Here is a 24,074-nt window from a genome sequence, read left to right on the forward strand (position 1 = left end):
CAAAGGAACCGGGGCTCGGCGCTTGCCCGGGGAACGCTGGGCACCACAGAGCCGCCAAGGGCTTGTCCGCAGCCCCACGACCCCACAGCCCTGATCGGCGGGGCGTCCCCTCTGCTCTACCCCACACTCCCGCAGCCCCGACCTCAGGCCCCGGCCGGGGGCCTGACCCTGCTTCCCGCTCCCCCCTCCCAACCCTGGCCGGGGGCCTGACCCTGCTTCCCGCCCCCTCCCAGCCCCGGCCGGGGACCTGCCGCTGCTTTCCGCCCCCACCGGACACCCCCCGCAGCGGGGGCAGCGGGTTTGAGGGGCGGTGGGGGGGGTGGGCAACCGCGGCGATGAGGGGAGAGCGGGGTCAGCCAATCGGCGCACTCAGCGCCTGGTCCGATCTCCCCGGAGCTCTTTGATTGGTCGCTCCCCTCCCCTCGCCTCACGGTGGAGGCCGGCCGCGGCCAATGGGGAGCGGGCGCGCAGGGGGAGGGGCGGAGCCGGGCGGCGAGCGCGCGAGCGGCGGGCGCGGCATGGCCGGGTCCCGGCAGCCGTGAGGGAGCGTGTTGCGGGAGGTGGCCGCCATGTCGCCGGTGTGGTCCCTGGGCGCGGGGCTCCTGCTGCTCCTGCTGTGGGTGCGGCACCGAGGGCTGGAGGCCGTGCTGGTGCACCACCGCTGGATCTTCGTCTGCCTCTTCCTCCTGCCGCTCTCCATCCTCTTCGACATCTACTACCAGCTGCGTGCCTGGGCCGTCTGGCGCCTCCACAGCGCCCCGCGGCAGCACGCCCAGCGCGTCCGACACATCCAGGCGCAGGTGAGGCCGGGACGGGACCCCCGCACCCCCGCCCCGGACTGGGAGGGGAGAAGAGGGGAGAAGCCGCTCCGCGGGAGGAGCCCTTCGCCCTTCCCTCCGCCGCCCCTTCGCCCCGCTCCTTGCCCGCCTCCCCCTAACCCCGCGGCCGGGCGCTCCCTTCCGCCGCCTCTCCGGGAGCTGAGGCAAAAAAATCCAGCCTTGAACGCGGCTGAGCGGGAAACCCCCCCCCCCCCCCCCCCCGGAATAAAAGCTATCGGGTGTTCCAGCCCCCGCGGGCTGGGGTTTTTCCCTTCCCCGCCTGAAACTCCTCTCGAAGCGGCGGCGTCAACACCTGGGGACGCTGCCCGGCGGTGTCACGCCCGTAGGGATGCGCTGCCGGTCAGCCGGTGCGCTCGCAGGGAGGGCTGTGTGACACGGGAACCTTGGCTTTGGCATGGCCGGCTCCCTGCCCTGCTTTAACCCCCCTTAAACACCCTGCTGCTCGGCCTGGTTCGTCCCCAGAGGGGATGGAAGGGGAGCCGGAACTTTCCTTCTGCCCAGGAATGCACATCAGTCTCCGATGTGTTCTGTGCTCTCGGGCCGTGTGTGGTAATTCTGTCACGTCGGCGTCTGGGTTTTTTCCTTGGCTGTCACGTTCCTTGCAGGGAAGGGTTAGATTAGATATTAGGGGGTGAGGTGCTGGAACAGGCTGCCCAGAGAGGTGGTGGGTGCCCCATCCCTGGGGGTGTTCAAGGCCAGGTTGGATGGGGCCCTGGGCAGCCTTGTGTAGATCCAGGACTGGAGGTTGGTGTCCCTGCCTGTGGCAGGGGGGTTGGAGCTCTGTGATCCTTGGGGTCCCTTCTGACCCAGACCATTCTATGATTCTATGATATTAATGTGCATGGAGTCATTCTTTGAGGGGTTGGTTGGGGGTTTTTGTCACCAGCTGTAGCAGCAGTTGAGCTCTGAAGAAGATGCTGCTGCTATTGATGATGTTTGTTCACTGAATGTTAGTCGCTGTGGCTTTGCAAAATTCATGGATTGTGTATGGTGTGCACGTTCTGCTTTTCAACTTTTCTCTCTTTGCCTGTTCATTTTCAGACTCAGACCATTTTTTGGTGTGTTTAGGAGGAGGCATTTCATTAAACTGACATTATTTATGAGAGTGGTAACACCTCCCTTTGAGTACAGGGTTTCCTGTGGATTTTTGAAGCTTTCATTCTAGTTTTCTGAAAAAAAAAATCCCAACCCTCAAAAGCTACACAGGGCTTTAGAAATGACTCCTCTACACAACTAGACCCTTCCAGTTCAGATACCCACAGAGAGACTTCCAAAGTGTTGCTACTCAATGTAGAGACATCCAGGCTTTGTTACTTGCAGGTAGCATGTGTGTAGAGGAGTAACAATATCCCTGAATGCTTTTTCACAGCAAGGGAGAAATCATTTCATTACTGACAACATGTCTATGCCCTACAGTGCCCAGCTCAGTTGTTCTCTCTTGCAGGTTCGGGAGTGGAAAGATGAAGGTAGCAAAAGATATATGTGCACTGGCCGGCCTGGCTGGCTGACAGTGTCACTGCGTGTTGGAAAGTACAAGAAGATTCATAAGAACATCATGATCAACTTAATGGATGTGCTGGAGGTGGACAGTGAAAGACAGGTGACAAATTCATCACGATGCTTTCACAATTAAGGATGTTTACAGGGTTTTTTTGGGGGGAGGCTGTAATTGTAGCTGAAGAAGAGATTATATTCCATAAAGAGTATACATAGGATTTTGGTTGCAGTAGACCCACCAAATTTCAGGCTTTACAATGTGTGCTTGGATCATTCTACCCCAAAAAAAAAAAAAACCCCAGCATATGGAGTTGCTTAGCTGTTATGTGCTGAAATCTAAAAGACCAGATTGATTTATGGTTTTGGGGACTGAGCAACAAGATGTTGAGGCAGAGGAGGAATCACTAAACAGTTTAAACTATATTTAGTAGTGCTCTTAGTAAGTCTCTGAATTCTGATAGCAGATGGAAGTTCAATCCAGTTAACCATGTTCTGTCATTGTTAACATTGAACACTTAATAAATGATGTTTATTGGGGCAATTGGGATTTTTTTGCTTTTCAGGTTGTTCGTGTGGAACCTTTGGTGACCATGGGCCAGCTGACTGCACACCTGAATCCCATGGGCTGGACCATTCCTGTGGTACCAGAGCTTGATGATCTTACAGTAGGTAAGGGTCGCTGTGATGGCAAGAGACTCCCTAGGTTTACTGCCCTTTCATGCAAGAACACACTGTGTTATTATAAAGGTGCTGGAAATACTCTGTTGAACCTTGTGTTCTGCTGTGGTATTTGTGTTAAAAGCACTTCCTTTTTTTGTGTGTGGGGGGTTTGGGTTTGGTTTTTTAAATAGTCTTAAAAGCCATGCCCAGAGCTTAAAAGTGGGGCTTTCTTCTCATAAACCACCTCCATTTCTGACGTGTGTTTCATGTTTGTTGTGTGCTCTCTTGATAAGGTGGCCTGATCATGGGAACCGGCATTGAGTCTTCATCCCATATATACGGACTTTTTCAGCACACCTGTGTGGCCTATGAACTTGTTCTTGCTGATGGAAGCCTTGTGAGATGCTCACCAGTAAGACAAACTGTTACTTTGCTATCATTTACAATGTCATTGACAGTTATCAGTAAGGATGTGTGATTTAGTATGACATACTTTTTGCAGACTGAAAACTCAGACCTATTTTATGCAGTGCCTTGGTCTTGTGGTACTCTGGGTTTCCTGGTTGCAGCAGAAATAAAAATGATCCCTGCCAAGAAATATGTCAAAATACATTACCAGCCTGTGAGAGGACTGCAGAAGATTTGTGAAATGTTCACAGAGGAATCAAAGAAAAAGGAGAATAGTTTTGTGGAAGGACTCATGTATTCTTTGGAAGAAGCTGTCATCATGACGGGAGTCTTGACTGATGAAGCTGAGCAAAGCAAGGTAATTAAAGGGAAGTTGCAAAGAAAAAAAGTGCCCCCAGAGTCTAACTGAAGCTGTGCTGGGTGCCAGTATCAAACCAGAATCATCACAAGATTGGGACAATCTCTTAACATGGGATTAGAAGTTAGATTTGGCCATCAGAATATTTTCAATTACATCTTTTTGTTACCACAACAGCCGGTACTCTAAATCTCTTCAGCTGATAAGAAATGGCCCTCTGTTTTCATTGTTCTAGCAAATAATGTAGTCTATGGCCTTGAAGTATTTTCTCTCAAGTACAGAACAGCACTGGTTTAACCTGCAGTTACCCAGAGCAGCTCTTTTTCCAGCCAGATCTTAAGGCAGTTAATATTGGTAAAACTCACTGGGGACACTTACAGGAGGGACAGGCGGACTGCTCGCTGCACCCCTCAACCTGGATGTTTCTGCTCTGCCATAATGAGACTGGGTTAATGATGGAGTGAGAGATTGGTATTTGAGGAATCTAGTTCTGTCACATTCATGGTCTCTTAATTAGCTAGTAACAGGGAAGCCGTGGCAATCCTTATTTAGATTAAACCTTAATGGCTAGAAAGGTACAAAGGAGCCATGGATGTGTGGAGATGAAGACTCCCTACATGTCTGGTGACAGTCTCATTCAAACTGTCACAGAGAGTATAAACGTTCATTCTTCAGGATAAAGGAATTTGGGGACATTCTTAATGTCTGCTAAGGTGTAATTGTTATCTGTGTTGGCATTTGCTAACGAGTTCATGTTTTCTTGTAGATAAACAGAATCGGCAGCTACTACAAGCCGTGGTTCTTTAAGCATGTGGAGAAGTATTTGAAAGCTGACAGGACTGGGATAGAATATATTCCTTCAAGACATTATTACCATAGACACACACGCAGTATCTTCTGGGAGCTCCAGGTAAGACCAGTTCCAGAGTTAAAACAGCATGTGCAGGAAGGTACTCTGCTCTTTCCCAGTGTAGGTACAGTGTACCTTCTTCCCCTTGGCAACACTTCTGTCTTCCAGCACAGAAAAAATACCAGTGAAATTTATGGCAAATTTAGAAGACCTGCATTTGGGCAAAAACAAAAATACAAAGCCACTCTCTTATATACCTCATAACCTCCTCTAATTTCTGGTTTAGTACTTCTCTGAATTTAGGCCTTAAGTAAGTATTTCAGCATTAAGCTTATATGCCTACTAAGTGATTTTCAAAGGCAGCTTGTGGGAAAAGCCATGAATGTGAAATTCTGTCTGCCAATTTGCCCTGCCTAAAGTGAGAACAGTAATTATGCAGTAAGGTAATTACTCTGAATCTCATAAATGTGCTTATTGTGGTGCCCACTTACGCAAAGTTTTATTTGTCGTTTTGAAAGACTCCCACTGCTAAGCTGTGAATCTTTGTGAGATACCAGATCCTTTCAGCTCCCAGAGAAGTTAAACAGGTATTGGCTGTGCAGGGAGCACTTAAAATTTTACAGCTTTGAAATTCTTTTGAGAACTTTTGCAAGAGTTGTGTAAGTTTAGCTTCTTATGCAGTCCCTCCTTTACTGTTTCAAGATAATAGACTCATTCTCTGGAAGTATTTGGGGCTGAATATGTGGTGATTCATATGACTACAAATCAATCTTGTAGCTAGGGGAGGCTTTAGGGCAGGGCTGTGTAGCCAAGTTCAGTCAAGACCTCTCTTATTTCTGTTACAGTAGTTTAGCAATAGTATCAGTAGTTAAATTTGTTGAAAATCTGGCTTAATAGTTCTCTGAGGATTCTGAAGTATTGTCTTTTGGGTCTCTTACACATTCTTAAGTGAACCTTTTTTTTTTTTCCCCTTTCCTCTTTAAAGGATATCATTCCTTTTGGCAATAACCCTGTTTTCCGTTACCTGTTTGGCTGGATGGTTCCTCCAAAAATCTCTCTGTTAAAACTCACCCAAGGAGAAGCTATACGAAAGCTGTACGAGCAACACCATGTGGTACAGGACATGCTGGTGCCAATGAAGAGCCTTGAAAAATCTATCCAGACCTTCCACGTTGACCTTAATGTAAGAACACATGTTTTTATTTCAAATGCAGCAATTCTTGGGCTGTGTGTAATGAGAACTGTGGCTGCTGATGTTAAGACTAAACAGTCTGCTTGTGTGAAAGGTTAGGATTGTGTCCTGGGGAGTGCTGTGCTTTGGGAGTCTGTGATGCAAGGCTGCAGAAGAAATGAACACAGCTTTCTGGAAAGAAGAATTTCTTTTTAAAGTGAGATTCAAACTTCAGTAAAAGGCCAACACTTCTAAAATATTTTATCACTCAATAAATCTTGAACTTGTTTTTTTTTTTCACCTGAAATGACTGGCAGTCTCACTAAACTCCAACTGTTGCAGTTAATTTCCCTTTGTTGCTACTAGTTTAGTTAGTATAAGGAGTACAGACTTGGCAACTTCAATTTTGGACTGACCTGGAAAAGAAAACTTAATTCTCTTTTTACCCAGAATGTGTATTCAGTTGCTGCTTTGGGATCAGGGGGGGTTTGGTTTTTTCATTTCAAATATCAAAGGGGGAGGAGGTGTAACTCTAGGAGGACATGGCACACATTCTCTGCATCTCAATCTACTTGTGTTACAGTTGCTAGAAAGTAGAGCTAATAATCACAGTGAGAAAAGAAGAGCTGTGTAAGTTTCAATCCCAAATTGGGAAGAAAGTCCTCTTAACTCTTCCTTTTGTCACTTTTATTGAGAGGGAAGGATCTCAAAGGATTGCTTTGTTAAAAGATGAGTGATACAGTGTTTTCTTGCCTCCACAGGTGTACCCTCTTTGGTTATGTCCTTTCATACTGCCCAACAATCCTGGCATGGTCCACCCGAAGGGCGATGAAACAGAACTCTACGTGGATATAGGAGCTTACGGAGAGCCCAAGAGGAAACAATTTGAAGCCAGGGCTTCTATGAGGCAGATGGAGAAGTTTGTAAGGAGCGTGCATGGGTAAGGATCCCACAGCTTAGCATAATAAGAATGCCATATAATTTACACCCCTGTGGTTTAATCACAGTCTTTTAATCCCACGGCACTTTAGCATGGCAATAATTTAACCACCATAATTGCGAAGTAATTTTAATTACAACTTTTTAATATATTCTTTTAAAATATGATTTCACTTCCATTATGTGATTGCAAAACCAAGTGAAGGAGCACGCTGGCTGAGGTGCTTGCAGTGTGTCTGGGAGCCTGGGTCACCTGTGCATTCTGTCAGCTCCAGGCTGCTCTGGGAATCGTGTCTGTTGCAACCAAATACATCCACATGCCCTAGTGCAGGAAAACCTCAGCAGGTCTGTGCTGACTGCACATAATCAACCTGCTGCTGTGCAGAGGCATCATTAGCCTCAGTGGTGACAGCTCTCAGCCCTCGGGAAGGAGCCGCCGAGCTTGGACACTGAGGCTGACTTGTTTCAGGCTGGTTCAGAGCAGGGGCAGAGCAAGAGCTGCTTTGGCTGTGGTCTGCAGGAATCCCACAGGCTGTTAAAGTTTGGACAGCTTCCCTGCCTGCCCTTGGGACCTGTCTGCTCCCTGCAGCCTTCGCAGCGTCGTGCTGCAGCTCTGCCCCGTCCCTGCGCTGCTGTGTCCTTGCACAGGGAGGGCAGCCTTGACTCTTCCCCGCAGTCCCTGTGTGGTGCTGGGAGTCTTTTCTCCCTCACAACTTGTTTTTCCCTAGCTGCTTCTTCCCTGCCCCGATTCTTACCACGTAGGACCGCAGTAGGCATGAGATATGTGCCCACCATCTGTCACAGACTCGTGCCAGCCTCATTTGCCTTAGTAGTGTCAGCAGAGAAGCAGTTGCAGGCTTGTTTCTCAGGAACAAAAAACAACTCCACGGTATTTTTACACCATCAGTATAATATATCCACATTTGTATTTTGACCTACTTCTCAGTCTAAGAGCAATTACATCCCATGTGGCTGAGTAACGATGGCAAGTCTGCTTCGAGATGATTTGGGGAGTGTAAATCACTTTTACCTGCAGCAAGTGATCTGCCAGAAAACAAAGCAACCCAAAGTTAATTTTAAGCTTTTTTTTTTTAATTAACTTGAAATTAAGCTTTTTCATGTAAAGCTCTTTACTAAAAGAGTTTTGCCTCTTCTCTACCTGTCACTGGGAAATGAACAATGGACAAACACATAATCTTACAGTTTCATAATCACAAGCAACAATAGAGCTTTTATGTTTGCATTTTACTGCCATGCTCTGATGCCTGCTGCATGGTATGAGAGTAAGGAAGAGCTCATGGATAAATAAGGATTTCATTTGTTTTTGTAAATGGACCTTTGTCACACTGTGCTTCACTTACACACTATGAATTTGTCTTCTCAGCCTGGTCTGATTTGGCAGGCTTTTGCCTTCCCAGTTATAATCTCAATGCCCAGTTCAAAGAACCTGTAAAAAGTCAAAGGACTTGAACACGTTTTGTAAATGACCTAATCTGAGACACCATGACTGGACCTCCATGGATCATATGAAAGCATGCAGGAAAAACTTCTTCCTTTTACTTTTTTTTTTTCATCTGGAATTAAGAGGTTTTGAATGGAATCAAAAGGAAAGCAGGCTTTCAAAAGCAATAAGAAAAGTATTTCCCAGGGAGAATTTCGGTTATGTGTGGTTTTCAGTGTAAGGACCCTGGGCCCTTGATGTGGGGGGACTTTTGAAGTCCTCTCTAGACTTGTGATTCTGTGAACAGGAGGTGTTAAAATACAAGTTGTCAGAAGAAGATTTGGCTGCACATGGTTCAGATGCCTAACCACAAAACCCTGGTTTATACACATTTTTAATCCTCCTTTTCTTAGTAGCAAAACTAGTGAAAGTGTCGATATATTGATGGCTAAAGAAGTGTTCTGAACCGTATTTTAAAAGCCACAGCTGATTTAATCGCTTTCTTTTCCCATCCTCCCTTTCACCAGAATGACTGCAGCAGTGCAGTATTCTGCTGTTTTCACCATTACTCGTTCTTTCCTCTTGGAGAAGAGATCATGGTGATCTTAAATCCACAAAATACAACTGGCTGAGTGTCACAGAATCACAAGGTTGGAAGAGACCTTTAAGATCATCAAGTCCAACCATTCCCATCCTATGCTAAACCATATCCCTAAGTACCTCATCAACCCTTGTTTTAAACACATCCATGGAAGGTGACTCAGACCCTCCCTGGGCAGCCTGTTCCACATCCCTTTCAGTAAAAATTTTTTTCTAATATCTAATCTAAACCTGCCCTGGCACAGCTTCATGCCATTTCCTCTTGTGCTATCTCCTGTCACCTGGCTGAAGAGACCATCGCCCACCTCTCTACAACCTCCCTTCAGGTAGTTGTAGGTGGCAATATGGTCTCCCCTCAGTCTCCAGGCTATACAGCCCCAGCTCCCTCAGCTGCTCCTCATAGGATTTGCCCTCCAGCCCCTTTCCCAGCCTGGCTGCCCTTCTCTGCACTTGCTCAAGGACCTCAATGTCCCAGTGTACTCCTGGAGAGCGAGTATTCCCCTGTTTTTAAAAAGCATTTTGATGTGTTTTATCATTAGACATTTGCGATTCTTGTTTCAAATCTCATGGCACAACCAACACTGACTCTCACCCTCACCCCCTCCAGTTTCCAGATGCTGTATGCCGATTGCTACATGACCAGGGAGGAGTTCTGGGATATGTTTGATGGCTCATTATACCACAAGCTGCGGGAGGAAATGAATTGCAAGGATGCCTTTCCAGAAGTGTACGACAAAATCTGCAAAGCAGCCAGGCACTGAGCTTGGATGATCTCATCAAGCAATCAGGGAAAGATTACTTTACCTATAGCTAGTCAGTATATCCTTTTAAAAAAAACAAAAAAAAAGCTTTATTGCTCTCCAAATAAGCTCATTCTCGTTGATGTTTAAAGGTATGAATTCCTGCTTTATGAATTTACTTTTAGTATTTCTTCGTATGTTTTAAAACCAAGTTTCCAAACTCAAGAGTGATTGTTCTGAAGAAATCTTAAGTGCTAGCCTTTGTATCTAATGTAGTGACCTAGGTGAGCTCACCTATCTCCACATGTAAGAAGAAGAAGTGGAAAGGAAGGAGACAGTGGAGTCACACCAGCTGTATGCTGGAGCTGTTACTTCTGGAAGTGGTGAGGAGGGCTCAGAAAGAGGTGCCAAAGCTGAACACGCTGTCAAATGAATCGTGATGTCAAAAACATTTGCCTCTGGATGGTAACCTGTTAGACCAGCTTAGCAACAGTACCATAGTCTTCCGGCTGTACAGCAACTTGCATGAGCGTTGTGTGGTGCTGTACAGCTGCAATAGTCTCAACAGAGCAGTTAGAACTCCACGAAACTGAGCATCGAGGTGTGAGGAAAGTGCTTTTTACTTGTGCCTATCAGAATTTTGTACTGATTTTGATTATAAAGCGTTAAGTGGATAGAGGGTTTGGGGGCTTTTTACACTGGTTAACTGTGCATTGGGTTTTGCCCCAAAATATCAATGTTCTGGCTTTGCAGGCTACTGAAAACACTGCTGCTATTTCCTATAGGCAAGTATCGATTTAGTTTTTCACTCGTTGTGAGTCAGTTTATTTGGATTTTTCCTGATTTGGTTTTTGGGGTTGTTGGGTCGGGGTTATTTTTTGAGGGAAAGGGGTTTTGGTTGTTGCTTGATTTTAGTGCCTTATAAATACTCGATTGGAGGAAGATGTGAGTTATTTCAGACCGTCCTGGCCTGGCCAGTAGGAAGAGGAAGTGGAGGCTTTGTGGTTCATACCTGGTTTGTTAGAGCAGGCGGCGGTGGATAAGAACTCTTGGGAATCTCGATGCACACAGGCTTTGGTTTTGCCACAAATGACATTTTTACTTTTCATTTTATCTGGATTAGATTGATAGGCTTTGTAAAAGGACTGTTTCAGTCACCTGGAGAGGAAGTGAACAGCAAGCACTGCTCAGTTCCCCTCCTGCTGCTCGCTGGTGAAAGTGGCACAGTCGCACACTTCATAAGGTTGGGCACAGAAGCGTGGAGAGGTTTTGACCCTGTAGCCAGAAACATGGTTCCAGACCAAGCCCGTGTCTTGTCCAAGCAGTGCTTAAAAAATTGTTACCTGAAACCTTACTGAGCTCAAGGGAAAAGAAAAGTCGTTTTCTTGAGGCTTGTGTCAGGGGAACACAAAGAATATTTGAAGCAGTTACCAGTGGGAGGCGATGTAATTTTTATATGAGTGCTAAACCAATGATCTTATTTATTGATAGATGGATGTTTATGGTCCAGATGAAACCAATGATAAAGCAGTGAAAAGAAGAAACTCGGTCTGTTACTCAGTGATGCATGATTGGTAAATTGTGTGCAAACAAGGTACCCTTTAAAATCCCACGCAGGGGGCTGGTAGTGGAGCAGCCTGCAGAGGGGAGACACGGCCAATGCAGCGTGCCTGCGGAGCCGGGCAGGAGGTGGAGCTGTGTCAGTGATCCAGAAGCAATCTGCTGCGCCCTTCCAGGCTTTGGGGGTACGCAGGAAGGCAAGCGCTGATTCTCAGGGTGTAACCTGCCTTTCTGCCCTGCAGGGGAAGCAGCACCAGAGCTGCTTCCTCGTCCCTGGGGCAAAGCTATGATGTCGCCCAGTGCTTGTAGGATAATCCACACAGAGCAAGATTGGGTTGGGTTAGCTTTTAAAGGGCGATGCTCGAACAGCGAGAGGATATGCAAATACTTTTACTTAGGCCGTGTTTCACTTATGTACTGATGATCTTTAAGTACGCACTGTGTTTGCTTTTTCACTCCTTAATTTATTGGCAGCCTTTGTATGACGTGATTGGGTACTGTAACCGTATCAGTCACACACCTGCACACGCATAATTGCTGTTGCTCTTAATTTGGGGCTGTACGGGCTGTTTGAAATAAAGATCTGGCCAGCGTGCTGCTCCGAGCGCTGTCTCCTAATGATTGCTTCGCTTTCCAAGGGCTGTGCTCGTGGATTCTCCTTGGATTGCTGGGTAAGAGCCCAGAGGCATCGTGAGGTGGTTGGGGGGTGAGGGGAGCCCAGTGCTGCAGCCAGCTGTGAATCATAGAATCATAGAATCATAGGGGTTGGAAGGGACCTCGAGAGATCATCGGGTCCAACCCCGCTGCCAAAGCAGCTCCCCAGCTCATATTGCACAGGTCTGCGTCCAGACAGGTCTGGAATATCTCCAGATAAGGAGACTCCACACCCCCCTGGGCAGCCTGTCCCAGGGCTCTGTCACCCTCACTGTGTAAAAGTTCTTCCACATGTTGGTGTGGAACTTCCTGTGCTCCAACTTGCAGCCATTGCCCCTTGTCCTGTCCCCACAGAGCACTGAAAAGGGGCTGGACATTCCCCCTGCATCCCATACTTAAGATTATAAACGTTAATAAGGTCCCCCCTTAGTCTTCTTTTCTCTAGACTGAACAGTCCCAACTCACTCAGCCTTTCCTCATAGGGGAGATGTTCCAGGCCCTTAACCATCTTTGTAGCCCTCCTCTGGACTCTCTCCAGGAGATCCCTGTCTTTTTTATACCAGGGAGCCCAGAACTGGACACACAACACTCCAGGTGGGGCCTGACCAGGGCAGAGTAGAGGGGGAGGATCACCTCCTTCGACCTGCTGGCCACACTCCTCCTGATGCCCCCCAGAATCCCATTGGCTCTGAAGGAGCAGCCATGAGCCTTACTGGTGAGCCTTACCCATAACTCTGCCCCAAGGCACAACTGCACAAAACACACAACTCCCAGATGAGCCTTAACCCTTCTGTTACTCCCCACAAGCTCCACATAGCCTCATGGTGCCAACTATCCTGATTTCCCCCACCCTTCTCACCTCATTCTTTCCCTGTGACGTTTTGTCCAGGGACAGACCCCGTTCTGGATACAGACACTGTGCTGTTAATACAGACAGTTCCTACCTTCCTCTGGCTTCACACTCATACATCTAACCTCTGGTTTGAATGAGCAGGCACAGAAGTGAGGACAAAGATCCAGCGCACTCTTCAGCCTGAGGAGTTTCACATCCACATCTGTTCCCTTGGGAACTGTGCTCACAGCAGCTCTGTAGGCTTAGGCAGGGGAATTCCTGCCCTTCCCTCAGTCAGAGCTCTCTTCCCAGAGAGCGCTCCCGGGCTTTCTCCTGAAATCCAGGCTGCCAAAAGCCCTGGCCCCACCGAAACCCTGTTCCTTCCATTGTGTTTCAGCCTGGGCTCAGGATGGGTTTCACCATCCTCTCATTCTACCCCCGCAGCGTTCCTGGTGCCTGAGCTTGCCCACTGCTGCTCAGCCCTTTCCCCTCAGAAACCTCCTTCCTCCTTCGCTCACCTCTGGAACAATCATCAGCATTTCCTTAGATCACTGCAGTTCTACCTGTGTTCAGTCACCTTCCCCCACCAAAGGATAATTGCAGATTAATTGGCGTACTTAATCAGCCACAACCAACATGTAATTACACCTAGATTTAATTATTCCAGTCTGGTCTAAACACCAGAACGAGCCCTGATGAAGTTAACCCTTCATCAAGGAGGAGCCAGTGTACTCATGGCACATTTTAAGGCTGTTGTAACCACACCTCTGCTCCCTTTCCCCATTGCCTCCAGGCTTTACTATCCTATAAAATTTGGAACGATGACACTTAAATTCCCCCTAATTCCCTCCAGCATCTGAAGGATTTTGAGACTATTTGGGTTTCCATAAAATCCAAGGTAGAAATAATGAATTACCTGACAGAAACGTTGCACTGCTGGTTGTCTCAGGAAGAGTTTTATTACCACAGAACAAACCTGAGTGGTTCCCCATCCAACTGGGCTCTATTTTCATTCACCCCATCTCATCTGTGGCCACTTACTGACTGATTTGGGCTTCCCAGCAACCATCTTACATTCGGGAAACCACAGTGACTTCTTTGGAGGTGGCTGGACAAGGGGGAGCAGAGAACAAATGACTCCAGGGTTTTTTAGCTGGAGGCTTGAGCCGTTCCCTGTGGAAAGAGGATGTGATTTGGTGGTCTTAAATTACTGGCTGGATTAATCTCATTAGTCTTAATCAGCATGGATGTGACCAGAGCCCTCAAAAAGCCTGATTATTCCCTAGAAAGTGCAGCTGTAGCTTCTAAAGCGATTTTGGAGCTGGCGCTATCTGATCAGAGGGATGTGTTTGAATTCCAGGCCCTGCTCCTGCTCGGATTTCCTTTTTATTCCTACTGGAAGTGCAAACTTAAGGAAGCTGGATAACACTGTGCTTTCTCCATCACAGGACAGCTAGCTTGTGCCTGCCCCACTGGAAGAGTTTTGAGACCGAGTTCTAACTACTCTCTGCAGACAGAGCAGAGGGCTGGCCCCAGGCTGTCCATTAGCACCGTTCCTCACTGCTTCCCAGGGCTTTCACACCAGCGATTTCAAAGCCCTTTGAGGTGAGCCTTGGTATCTTCTGTCCTCAGATGGGTAAACCAAGGCACAGCCCCAGAAGGTGTTTTTTTGTTTGGGGCTGCTGAGCAGTCCAGAGCTGGCACTGGGAATGGGTCCAAACAGCCGGATTATCCATCCACCTCCCAGTTCCTTCCCAAGGTGCTGCCTCTAACTCGATGAAAACTATTTGCTTACACCTCCGCTGCAGGCAAACTGCATTTCACAAGACACAACCCCCACCTTGGCATCCATGATGAGGTGCTTTGAGGGCCAGCAGTTCTTTAACCCTATGCAGTGAGAAAGTGCCAAGGTCTCCTTGCTTCCTTGGAGAGGGGAGGTGCAGCAACACCAACCTCCCTTCGGTGGGGGAATCCTGCAGTGGGGCTGCAGAGTGTTTCTCAGCCCTGAACCCCTGCTTTAACTCCATGATCATCCCATCTCACATCACTTGCAGTGTCAGCAACGTGCACACGTGTCTCCCCAGAGCTGCTCGAGGTGACTTTCCCCTAAGTCCTCTCAAAACCACGTGCAGCCCCCTCTCCTGTCAGACTTACAGCAGGTAGGCATCCCGCTTCAAGTTGCTCAGGTACCGCTGCGCATCACACTGGTACAGGGACTGGTATCTCAGCTTCTGAGGGCAGTTTTCATGCTTGGTGATGTCGTAGCGACCAACACCTACAGGGTTCTGGAAGGACAGGGTCTCATGGCAGGACAAGGGGGAATGGAATAAAGCTAAAGGAGGGAAGGTTTAGATTAGATATTAGGGGGAAGTTTTTTACAGAAAGAGTGGTGAGGTGCTGGAACAGGCTGCCCAGAGAGGTGGTGGATTCCCCGTCCCTGGAGGTGTTCAAGGCCAGGTTGGATGGGGCCCTGGGCAGCCTTGTGTAGATCCAGGTCTGGAGGTTGGTGTCCCTGCCTGTGGCAGGGGGGTTGGAGCTCTATGATCCTTGGGGTCCCTTCCAGCCCAGACCATTCTATGATTCTATGATTCTATGGCTTTCCCATACAGAGGCAGCGTGGGGGGTGCAAAGCAGGGCAGAACCAGGCAGTGCCTTCACATGGCTGGGCAAACTGCAAAAAACTGTGATTTTGCAAAAATCACAGCAATATGTGTTGTACCTTAAGCAAACCGAGCCTATATCACAGGGGAGGGAGGAGAAGACACACTAATCTCTGTCAGCCCGGGCAGTCCCCTTCACGAGCAGCTGTTTGTGTCACAGCGGTGTGTAAAGAGGTCGGTTAGCTCCACAGGCTCGAGCACGCTCACTGGTCACCTACTGCTAGCTGTACTGAAGGGCTGTGGTGTCACAACCTCCCTGCTGGCGTGTAATCTGTCGAGTTCCCCAGCAATTATGAAGATGCCTTCATCCCTGACCCCTTTCAAGCTGCCTCACTCAGCTGGATAAAGGAGAGAAGCCACACGGAAGCCTGCTCCTCATCCCTAGCCAAGGTGGACTGTTTCAGATCAAAGCTTCCCCTGGCTGTTTGAGCCCTCTAGGCTTTGTTCTGGTTCTCCATGGGGAAGCTGCCAAGATGAATACAGCTCCAGGAACGGGTAGTAAGGGAAGGGGCTCCTACCTGCACTGGCTCTGCAATGTGCTGCTGATGCTGCTAGAGGAAAAACTGGCTTCCAAGCAGCAGAATACGACTTGCTGGGAGGATACAAGGAGCTCCTGGCCCCTAAAAGGACTCAAACCCAGCTGCTTTCATCCATGAAGTGCATCCGCTTGCTTGCAGCTGACTTGGAGCAAAACTAATAGGAAGGGTTGTCTGAGCATCCCCTGGAAAGGGCAAAGGCCTTAGGGTGCAGGTGGAGATAACACGGTGGGTGCAGAGCTCCTGCCCCTCTGCCCAGCGCCAGCCAAGCTCACCCACCCACGGGCTGAGCAGGGGATGCTCAGCATGCAGCTGTACCTGGGGGCACTTTTCGTTTGACCTGGCAGCACGATGGGCCATAGTCACCCTGTATTCTTTAGCAGTTTGTTCCAGGCAAGAACAACAGCACCCAGAGAGGAGTATCTGACCAAAGCACTTCCCTTAATAAAGGAATTTCCTTCCAAATCGGTTTCCTTGATAATTAATGGGGAGAGAGAAGCAGCTCCTGAGTTCAGCCGGCCCTTCTATCACAGCCAGCCACCTGATGCAGGACTTCTGCTGCGGTGCTGCTGCGTTCAGAGGTCACACCTGATGTTTAGCTGGCTGCAGCTGGTGAGGAGCACCCACACTTTGGCTCACAAGAGTTTTGTCCTCTCCCAGGTGTGTATTGGGGATGGTCACGGAGGAAGCTCAGAGCCTGACAGTTCCTGTGTCCCTCTCTCCCTGCTGGGTCCATTCACTCACCTCATTCCCAGTAAAGAGGCGGTAGGACCTTCTGTCGAATCTCTTGGCAGATGACCAGAATGGGGGTTGGTTGGAATACGTTGATGTCTCAATGGGCTTTGGGTCGTAGGATCCCGGCCCCACTGTACCCTGTGCAGAAGGAAACATGTTGTGCTTTGGTTTGCTTGTAAGAAGAGCTGCACAATGTTGAGAGCCATCCATCCATCCATCCATCCATCCATCCATCCATCCATCCATCCATCCATCCACATACACCCTAATGCATCCCCACCTCAGGCACTCACTGAACCACCAAGTGACACCAAGCCAGTGCCAACATCCCTGCTCCCACTGACCGCTTCTCTTGGGCACTGGCTGAGCGTGGCCCAGAAGATCCTCTCCGTGGGGCAGCCTGGGTTCCTGGGCAGGGTGCTGAAGCAGCCTTTCTTCTTGTTCTCCCTAGATGTCAGCTCGTCCACGAAACCCTTCACGGTGCCCAAGCTCAGCTCGGTGCCGCTCCTCTGCTGGGACAAGGGAGCAGCACAAGAGACTCAGCTGCCAGCAGTCTCCCAGGCCACCCCACCTGTTCCCTCCCATGAGAGCTCAGCCCTGCTGCTGTTCCTGGGCACCAGCCCGCTCACACTCTCCAGACACTGCAGTGTGGGTGTGTTTTTCCAGGATCCAAGGGAAGTCAAAGAGCAAAACCCAGGCAGGTCAGTTGCTGGCAGCTCTCCTTCCCTATGGCAGCATGTTGGCAATGCCACAGCTCACTCAGACACCCCGTCCGGGTGCAGGACCCCAGGGCAACGCACCTCCACAGTGTGATGGCCACCACCAGTGGGCTTCCACCTGTCCCCTGAGAAGGGCTGACGGGAGCCACGGCCACCCGGGCGCCGCAGCCCCTCACCAATGCTGCTCCGCAGGTGGTAGGTGCCAGGTCCGAGGCCGCTGCCCTGTGGGTAACAAGGGGGAGAAGCGTGTGTGGGGCTGCACCTAGCAGGCGACAGAGCCACCCCACCAATGTGTCCCCAGGGCAAGGGGCAGGACTGGCCTCGGCTGTCGGCAGGGCACACTTCGCCGTCCTGCTGTCCATCAGTCCTCGCGTGCTGGCGGAGCACCTGTCCCTCTCCTTGAGGCGGGTGTAGGGGTTCCCTTGGGGGCCATACGTGCCGGGGCCAGGGAAACAGTCCTGTGGGAGAGGTAGGGTGGCTGTTGCCAGGCTCAGCACGGGGAACGGTGCCCAGCACAGCAGGAGGAGACAGTGCCCACTATAGCTCCTACCCCTTGCGAAGAGCTTGTTCTCCAGGCGTTCCAGCCTGGAGCCAAGTCCCCTGTCTGGCGGGCACCGTGTGTTCCCCAGCACCTCCCACATCAGGGTGTGACATACCCCGGTATCTCTGAACCGCTGTTCCCGTGTGTCACAGATGCCCCGGAGGCTGGAGGGACGTGTCTCCTGCAGAAAGCTCCTGATGTTGTACAACGCCGGGCTCAGCCTTTCCTGCTGCAGGAGGGGAGCAAGGAGGAGGAGGAGGGGTGCTGCCAGCGGTGAGCCCCCAGAAAATATGCACAGAGGGTGGAAGACCCCCGGCTCTTACCTGGTGCCTGCGCCTCTTCATTATCTCCTTGAACTGGAAATGGGGGCACTGACGAAAGCGGGAGCCTGCCGCTGCTCTGGCCCAGCCAGGGGCTGAGGCGTTCCCCTACAGCGCAGTGCTGCCGTCAGGGGGGCTCAGCCGGCCGTGGCACCGCAGACGGGTGGGGAAGGGCATGGACGTGGGGATCCGCTGCCCCACATCCCGCTTCTCCACCCTCTGCGTGTGCCGAGCACTGGGAAGGCTCCAGCGAGCCCCAACACGAGCAGCCCACCTCCCACACTCCCACCCTGGGGTGCTCCCAGCCTGAGCCGGGTGTCCCGGGCCTCCGTTTGCAAACGTCCCCGTGCAAGCAGCCACTTCCCAGCGGGCATGGAGAATGGGAGGTGAGGAGTGCTACAGCGGCCAGCTCAGCTCCCCCCACACACCCACCCATGGCCTCACCTGGCTGCCCATGTCCCCGGGAGCACCTGGGTCCTGAGGGCAGTGGGGATGGTGGCTGCCTGTGCTATGGCAGCTGTCACCATGGCACCCACCAGCCCTGTTCCCTGGGCACGTCCCCCTCAGGGAGCGCAGACAGCTGCGTCGAGGCAGAGATCCTGGGTATAACAGAGGCCCCCAGCTTGGCTAAAGTGATGTATTCAGGGCTCAGTCCAGCCCTTTATCAGGCTTCCAGAGGGACAAATTATCTCAAAGCTGCCAAAAAACATCCTTACAGCAACAACCCGACCTGCCACCCCACTCAGGGCAACAGAATGGCATGTTTGCTGCATCTGGGAGCTCTGGCACGCCTGGGCACGGTGATCCACAGCCCAGATCTTCACAGGGGAGGTTCACCAGCCCCCTGAATGCCTGTGGTGTTTCGGGCAAGAGCAAGCCAGGCCTGGGGAAGCCGGTTCCCTGGCACCAGGCTGCTGTTTGGTGTAGAAAGCAGGGTTTCCTGCCCATCCCCAGCCATGCTGCCTGCTCCCGTTTGCCCACCTTCCATGGGCCCCTGGTGCTGTTCTGACCGGTCATCACATCCTCCAATGCTCGCTATGGAGGCAGGAAAAATGGCTTACTTCAGCAGGAGGGGGACCCCAAACCCAACTATGTAAAGCCCAGACTGGCCCCTACGCAGGCATAACTCGTGGTGTAACACATCCAGTGTTGAGAGATCCTCCATGTACCTGTATCCGGGGCATCCCTGAACCTCAGCAGGTGACACACATTCTGCTGACTGAGCTAATTGCTGTGCTTTTATCAGTGTTGGTTATTTTCAGAAGTGGTGCCTGCACGGGAGGAGCTGTCTGAAAGCACCCAAGGGTCATCCTGTGCCTTGGGTAGCTGCCAGGGTGCAGGGGGGGTGTGGTAATGTCATATCCCACAGTAACTTTCCGAGGGGCAAATCTAAGTCAAGTGCTGCAACGACCACCTCACTGGGCATAAAAACATTGTCCTGCAGTTACCATAACATCACCAGAGGGGATGGAAGCCTTAGGGAAGTTAGTCTGGGTTTGTGAGCCAGTGCCACAGGCTCGCAGACCCTACAAGCTGTGTCAGAGCTCGTCCGAGGTCACTCAGCATGTCCTGCCTCTCCATGCCGAGACCCCAGACCCAAAGGGCAAATCCTCCAGGGACCGATCCGGGTCCTTCATTCACCTTTTCTCCTGGAATTCCCCTGGGGAGAAGAGGGAGGGTCCAAGGCAGGAGCCGATACCCTCAGTCCTGCCATGTCCAGACCACACCTTCTCCCCACCACCAGCCCTGGTGAAATAAATCAGCCCGTGGCCAAGCAGCAGGCGAGCAGTTGGGTGACAGGCCACAGGAATGGCACTACCATTACTAGATTCCTGCAGCACAGCTGGAAAAAATAAGGAGCCCAGACACACTTTTGGACACATAACCCCCGAGCTCAAGCCCTGCATTGAGTCCTGGCTGCTGATTTAGTATGAGGTATCAGCTTTCCCCACAGACAGCATCTCTTGTATAGCCTGAAGCGCTCCCGGATAAAACACCGCCCCAGCCAATCAATCCAAGATGGTTTGGTGCCTTTGATCAGCACAGCAGGCACTAAGTCACTGATGGAAGCACGTTTCACGTCTGTGGCTCAAACAGGCGATAGAAATGGAGAAATAAAACTCTCCTGTCCCGAAAATCTGCCAGGCGACAGCCTGTGTAAGGTTGGGAGGGACTTTAAAGGCCATCTAGTCCAATCCCCCTTCGGTAATCAGGGATATCTTCACTAGATCAGGTCGCTCAGAGCCCCATCGAGCCTGACCCTGAATATCTCCAGGGATGGGCCCTCCACTACCTCTCTGGGCAACCTGTTCCAGTGATCTACCACCCTCGTATTGAAGAGCTTTTTCCTAATACCCAACCTAAATCTCCCCTTTTCTAGTTTTAAACCATCACCCCTCATCCTCTCACTCCATGACCTCAGGAACAGTTCTCCCCCAAGCTTTCTTACAGGTACCTTCCAGTTACTGGAAGGCCACTATAAGGTTCCCTCTGGAGCCTTCTCTTCTCCAAGCTGAACAAGCCCAACTCTCTCAGCCTGGCTTCATAGGAGAGGTGTTCCAGCCCTGGGATCATTTTTGTGCCCCTTTGCTGGACCCACTCCAACAGGTCCATGTCCTTCTAAGGTCTAAGGAGTGGGCAGGTCCCCTTCCCACAGAGACCTGTCCTGCTCCTCCAGCCTCCATGACAGCCATGGCGCTTCTCCCAGGCAGCTTCTGTGCCAGTGGTGAGAGTCGTGTAGGAAGGGAGGACATATTTATGGGGTGAAGTGGGCGAAGGCTGGCCCAGGAGCAAAGCTGGGAAATCTGGGCCAGACCCTGGCCCTGGCACTGAGCTGCTGTGGGATTTGCCCTGGTCCCTCCAGGCAACAATTTATGGGACGCTGAGTCACCTCGCAGAACTGGCTCAAGTATTTAATGCCTCTAATGATCCTAAATAACTCGGAGGCATCACGCCCTTTGATCCTGTGATCGTGCCCGTTCCCAGCCCCCTGCAAACAGGCATATGCACAATGGGATTTCCCATTACAGAAGCACCACAAAGATGTCTTCAAACCCCACTCTCAAACAGAAGGGCCCGTCCTTGCTCCCCACACTCAGGTGGTGTTATGCCACTCCCCACACACGAGGCTCAGGGAACAGAGCTCTCCTCCTCCTCCTCCTCCTTCTCCCAAGTGCTGGACACGCGCCACAGCTGCACTTTGTGGGTGCCAGAGCTGGAGGCAGGAGGCTGGAAGGCGAGGCACGGAGGCAGTTATTGCTGCTGGGTGCTGGCTGTGTGTCTGTGTGTCCATCTGTCTGTCTGTGTGTCTGTCCATGCATCCATGCATCCATGCATCCATCCATCCATCCATCCATCCATCCATCCATCCATCCATCCATCCATCCATCCATCCATCCATCCATCCACCCATGTGCCTGTCCATCTGACTGTGTCCGTGTGTCCATCCATGTGTCTATCATGCATCCATCCGTCTGTCTGTGTGTCTGTCCATGCATCCATGCATCCATGCATCCATCCATCCATCCATCCATCCATCCATCCATCCATCCATCCATCCATCCATCCATCCATCCGCCTGTCCATCTGACCGTGTGTCCATGTGTCTGTCCATGTGTCCATCCGTCCATCCGTGTGCCCGTCCATCCATCCCTCTGTCCATGTGCCTGTCTCTCCATCCGTGTGCCCATCCGTCCGTCTGTCCGTCCATCCCGTCCGTGAGTCCACCCGTGTGTCCCTGTGCCTGTCCGTCCGCGTGTCCGTGTGTCCGCATCCCTGTGTCCGTCCGCGTGTCCGCACGCCGGTCCTCCCAAGCGGACCTCCCCGCGGCAGAGGGCGTCTGGTACCCCACCGCCGCCATGCCAGCGGCACCATAGAGTCCCGCTCTCCTGCGCACTGCGGAGGAGGGGGGGGTGGGATCCGGATCCCTCCACGTGACGGGGGTGCGCGATTCCCATTGGCTGAGTGGGCCAGGCGGGGCGCGCGGCGGCGCGTGTGCATGTCCGCCCGTCGCGGCCGGGCCTCCGGCTGCAGCCCTGTGCGGCGCCCGGCGCCGCCGCTGACTCCCCCGGTTCCCTCCCTCCCTTCCCGGGCCCTGCCATGGCGGTCTGGCTGAGAAGGTGGCGGCTCCCCGCGCTGGGCGCTCGGCAGCGGGGCTGCGCGCCCCGGCACGGCGGCCCGGGCAGGGCGAGGCGGCTGCTGCTCTCGCAGCTTTTCCAGCCCCTCAACCTGCAGGCGGGCGGCGAGGCGGGCTGGGAGGGCAGGCCCGGGGAGCCCACCTGCCGGAGCCAGAGGCTGATGCTGCAGGCGGGGCTGGTGCACCCCTCCAGCCCCGGCTGCTACTGCTACTTGCCGCCCACCGTCCGCGCCATGGAGAAGCTCGTCAGGGTGATGGACGAGGAGATGCAGGCGGTGGGGGGGCAGAAGCTGAACTTGCCCAGCCTGAGCTCGGCGGAGCTGTGGCGTGCCAGCGGCCGGTGGGACCGCATGGGGCCGGAGCTCTTCCGCCTGGCGGACCGGCACGGCAAGGAGTACTGCCTGGCCCCCACCCACGAGGAGGCGGTCACGGAGCTGGTGGCCTCCCAGAGCAACCTGTCCTACAGGCAGCTCCCGCTGCGCCTCTACCAGGTAACCAGGAAGTTTCGGGATGAGCCCAAGCCCCGCTTCGGCTTGCTGCGCAGCCGGGAGTTTTACATGAAGGACATGTACAGCTTCGACGTCTCCGAAGAGGCGGCCCGGCAGACCTACAGCGTGGTGTGCGATGCCTACTGCAGCTTCTTCAACCGCCTGGGCCTTCCCTTCGTCAAAGTGCAGGCAGCCACGGGCAGCATCGGCGGCACCATGTCCCACGAGTTCCAGCTCCCAGCAGATGTCGGGGAGGACAGGCTGTTGTTGTGCCCCGCCGGACATTTTGCAGCCAACGTGGAAACAGTAAATGGGGAGCAAACATCTTGCCCCACGTGCGGGGAGGAACTCACCCAGACCAAAGGGATCGAGGTGGGGCACACGTTTTATCTGGGCACCAAGTACTCCTCCGTCTCCAACGCTGTTTTCTTCTCCCCTGAGAACAAACTCCAGCTGGCAGAAATGGGCTGTTACGGCCTGGGCGTCAGCCGCATCCTGGCGGCCTCCATTGAGGTGCTGTCTACAGAGGACAGCATCCGTTGGCCGAGCCTGATCGCACCCTACCAGCTCTGCTTCATCCCCCCCAAGAAAGGCAGCAAGGAGGAGGAGGAGGGAGCTGCGCTGATGGAGAGGTTGTACGATGACCTTACAGAAGTGCTGCCCCACCTCAGCGGTGACTCGGTGTGGGATGACAGGACACAGCTGACCATCGGCAAAAGGCTGAAGGATGCCAACAGGCTGGGTTATCCCTATGTGGTTGTAGCCGGGAAGAGGGTTCGTGAGGACCCCCCGGTCTTTGAGGTCTGGGATCAGAACGCTGGTGGGATTTTGTTCCTCACCAAGGAAGGTGTCATTGAGTTGCTGAGTAAAGTGTGAGTCCCTTAAACTCCCTCTCTCTGAACCTCTCATCTTTGCTGCACCAAGTTTTATCTGAACAGCCCTGGTTCCCCTTCAAGGGTGTGCAGGTTGTCAGAGATGGCTCTGGGGGAGCAGAGGCTGCAGGAGGGGGGACAGGAAGGCTTTTCCTCACCCTTTTCAGGCGCTGAGCTCTCAGCATGAAAGATTTTAAAGGGGAGAGGAAGGCAGGCGCCCTGTCCTTGGTTTGCATATTCCTTTGGAGCCACCCAGCTTCTACAAAGGTGGAGGCCGATGTTAATTAAAGCAAAACAGTGAACCCCAGAGCCTTGTTGAACCCAAAAATGCCACAGCAGGACACATCTGCAGGAATTAACGTGAAGAGTGGTGTCAGGCATCCTCACCCCGGTCCTGCAGGTCAGTCCAGCTGGTGAAACCCCGGGATCTGCCGCTCTGGGGTGGTGACAGTGGGATTTTGGGAAAGCGGCCTCAGGGTGCTGGGGAATCTGTGCGACATAGTGAGAAGGAGATGGGAA

At 51.9% G+C, this 24,074-nt stretch overlaps 3 protein-coding genes across 3 annotated transcripts; 2 read left to right on the forward strand and 1 right to left on the reverse strand.

Moving 5' to 3' along the window:
- Positions 1-569: 569 nt before the first annotated feature.
- On the forward strand, positions 570-11,667 carry DHCR24 (24-dehydrocholesterol reductase; the record flags this gene model as incomplete). Its single annotated transcript, XM_084266488.1, has 9 exons — positions 570-800; positions 2,284-2,439; positions 2,900-3,005; positions 3,290-3,408; positions 3,499-3,762; positions 4,529-4,672; positions 5,598-5,795; positions 6,545-6,723; positions 9,371-11,667. 9 exons carry the CDS (start codon positions 570-572, stop codon positions 9,522-9,524), a joined length of 1,551 nt encoding a protein of 516 aa, XP_084122614.1. The 3' UTR covers positions 9,525-11,667.
- A 1,952-nt stretch (positions 11,668-13,619) lies between these two features.
- Positions 13,620-18,516, reverse strand: CIMAP2 (ciliary microtubule associated protein 2; the record flags this gene model as incomplete). The annotated part of the gene is made up of 10 exons (XM_084265858.1): positions 13,620-13,722; positions 14,704-14,834; positions 15,728-15,760; positions 16,490-16,618; positions 16,825-16,992; positions 17,281-17,421; positions 17,520-17,657; positions 17,856-17,969; positions 18,064-18,168; positions 18,505-18,516. The coding sequence occupies 10 exons, from the start codon at positions 18,514-18,516 to the stop codon at positions 13,620-13,622; spliced, it is 1,074 nt and encodes a 357-aa protein (XP_084121984.1).
- A 3,642-nt stretch (positions 18,517-22,158) lies between these two features.
- Positions 22,159-23,563, forward strand: PARS2 (prolyl-tRNA synthetase 2, mitochondrial; the record flags this gene model as incomplete). The annotated part of the gene is made up of 1 exon (XM_084265859.1): positions 22,159-23,563. The coding sequence occupies one exon, from the start codon at positions 22,159-22,161 to the stop codon at positions 23,557-23,559; it is 1,401 nt and encodes a 466-aa protein (XP_084121985.1). The 3' UTR covers positions 23,560-23,563.
- Between the last annotated feature and the right edge of the window lie 511 nt (positions 23,564-24,074).

This window comes from Gallinula chloropus, assembly GCF_964237585.1.
Source record: "Gallinula chloropus genome assembly, chromosome: 6".
Lineage (NCBI taxonomy): Eukaryota > Metazoa > Chordata > Aves > Gruiformes > Rallidae > Gallinula > Gallinula chloropus.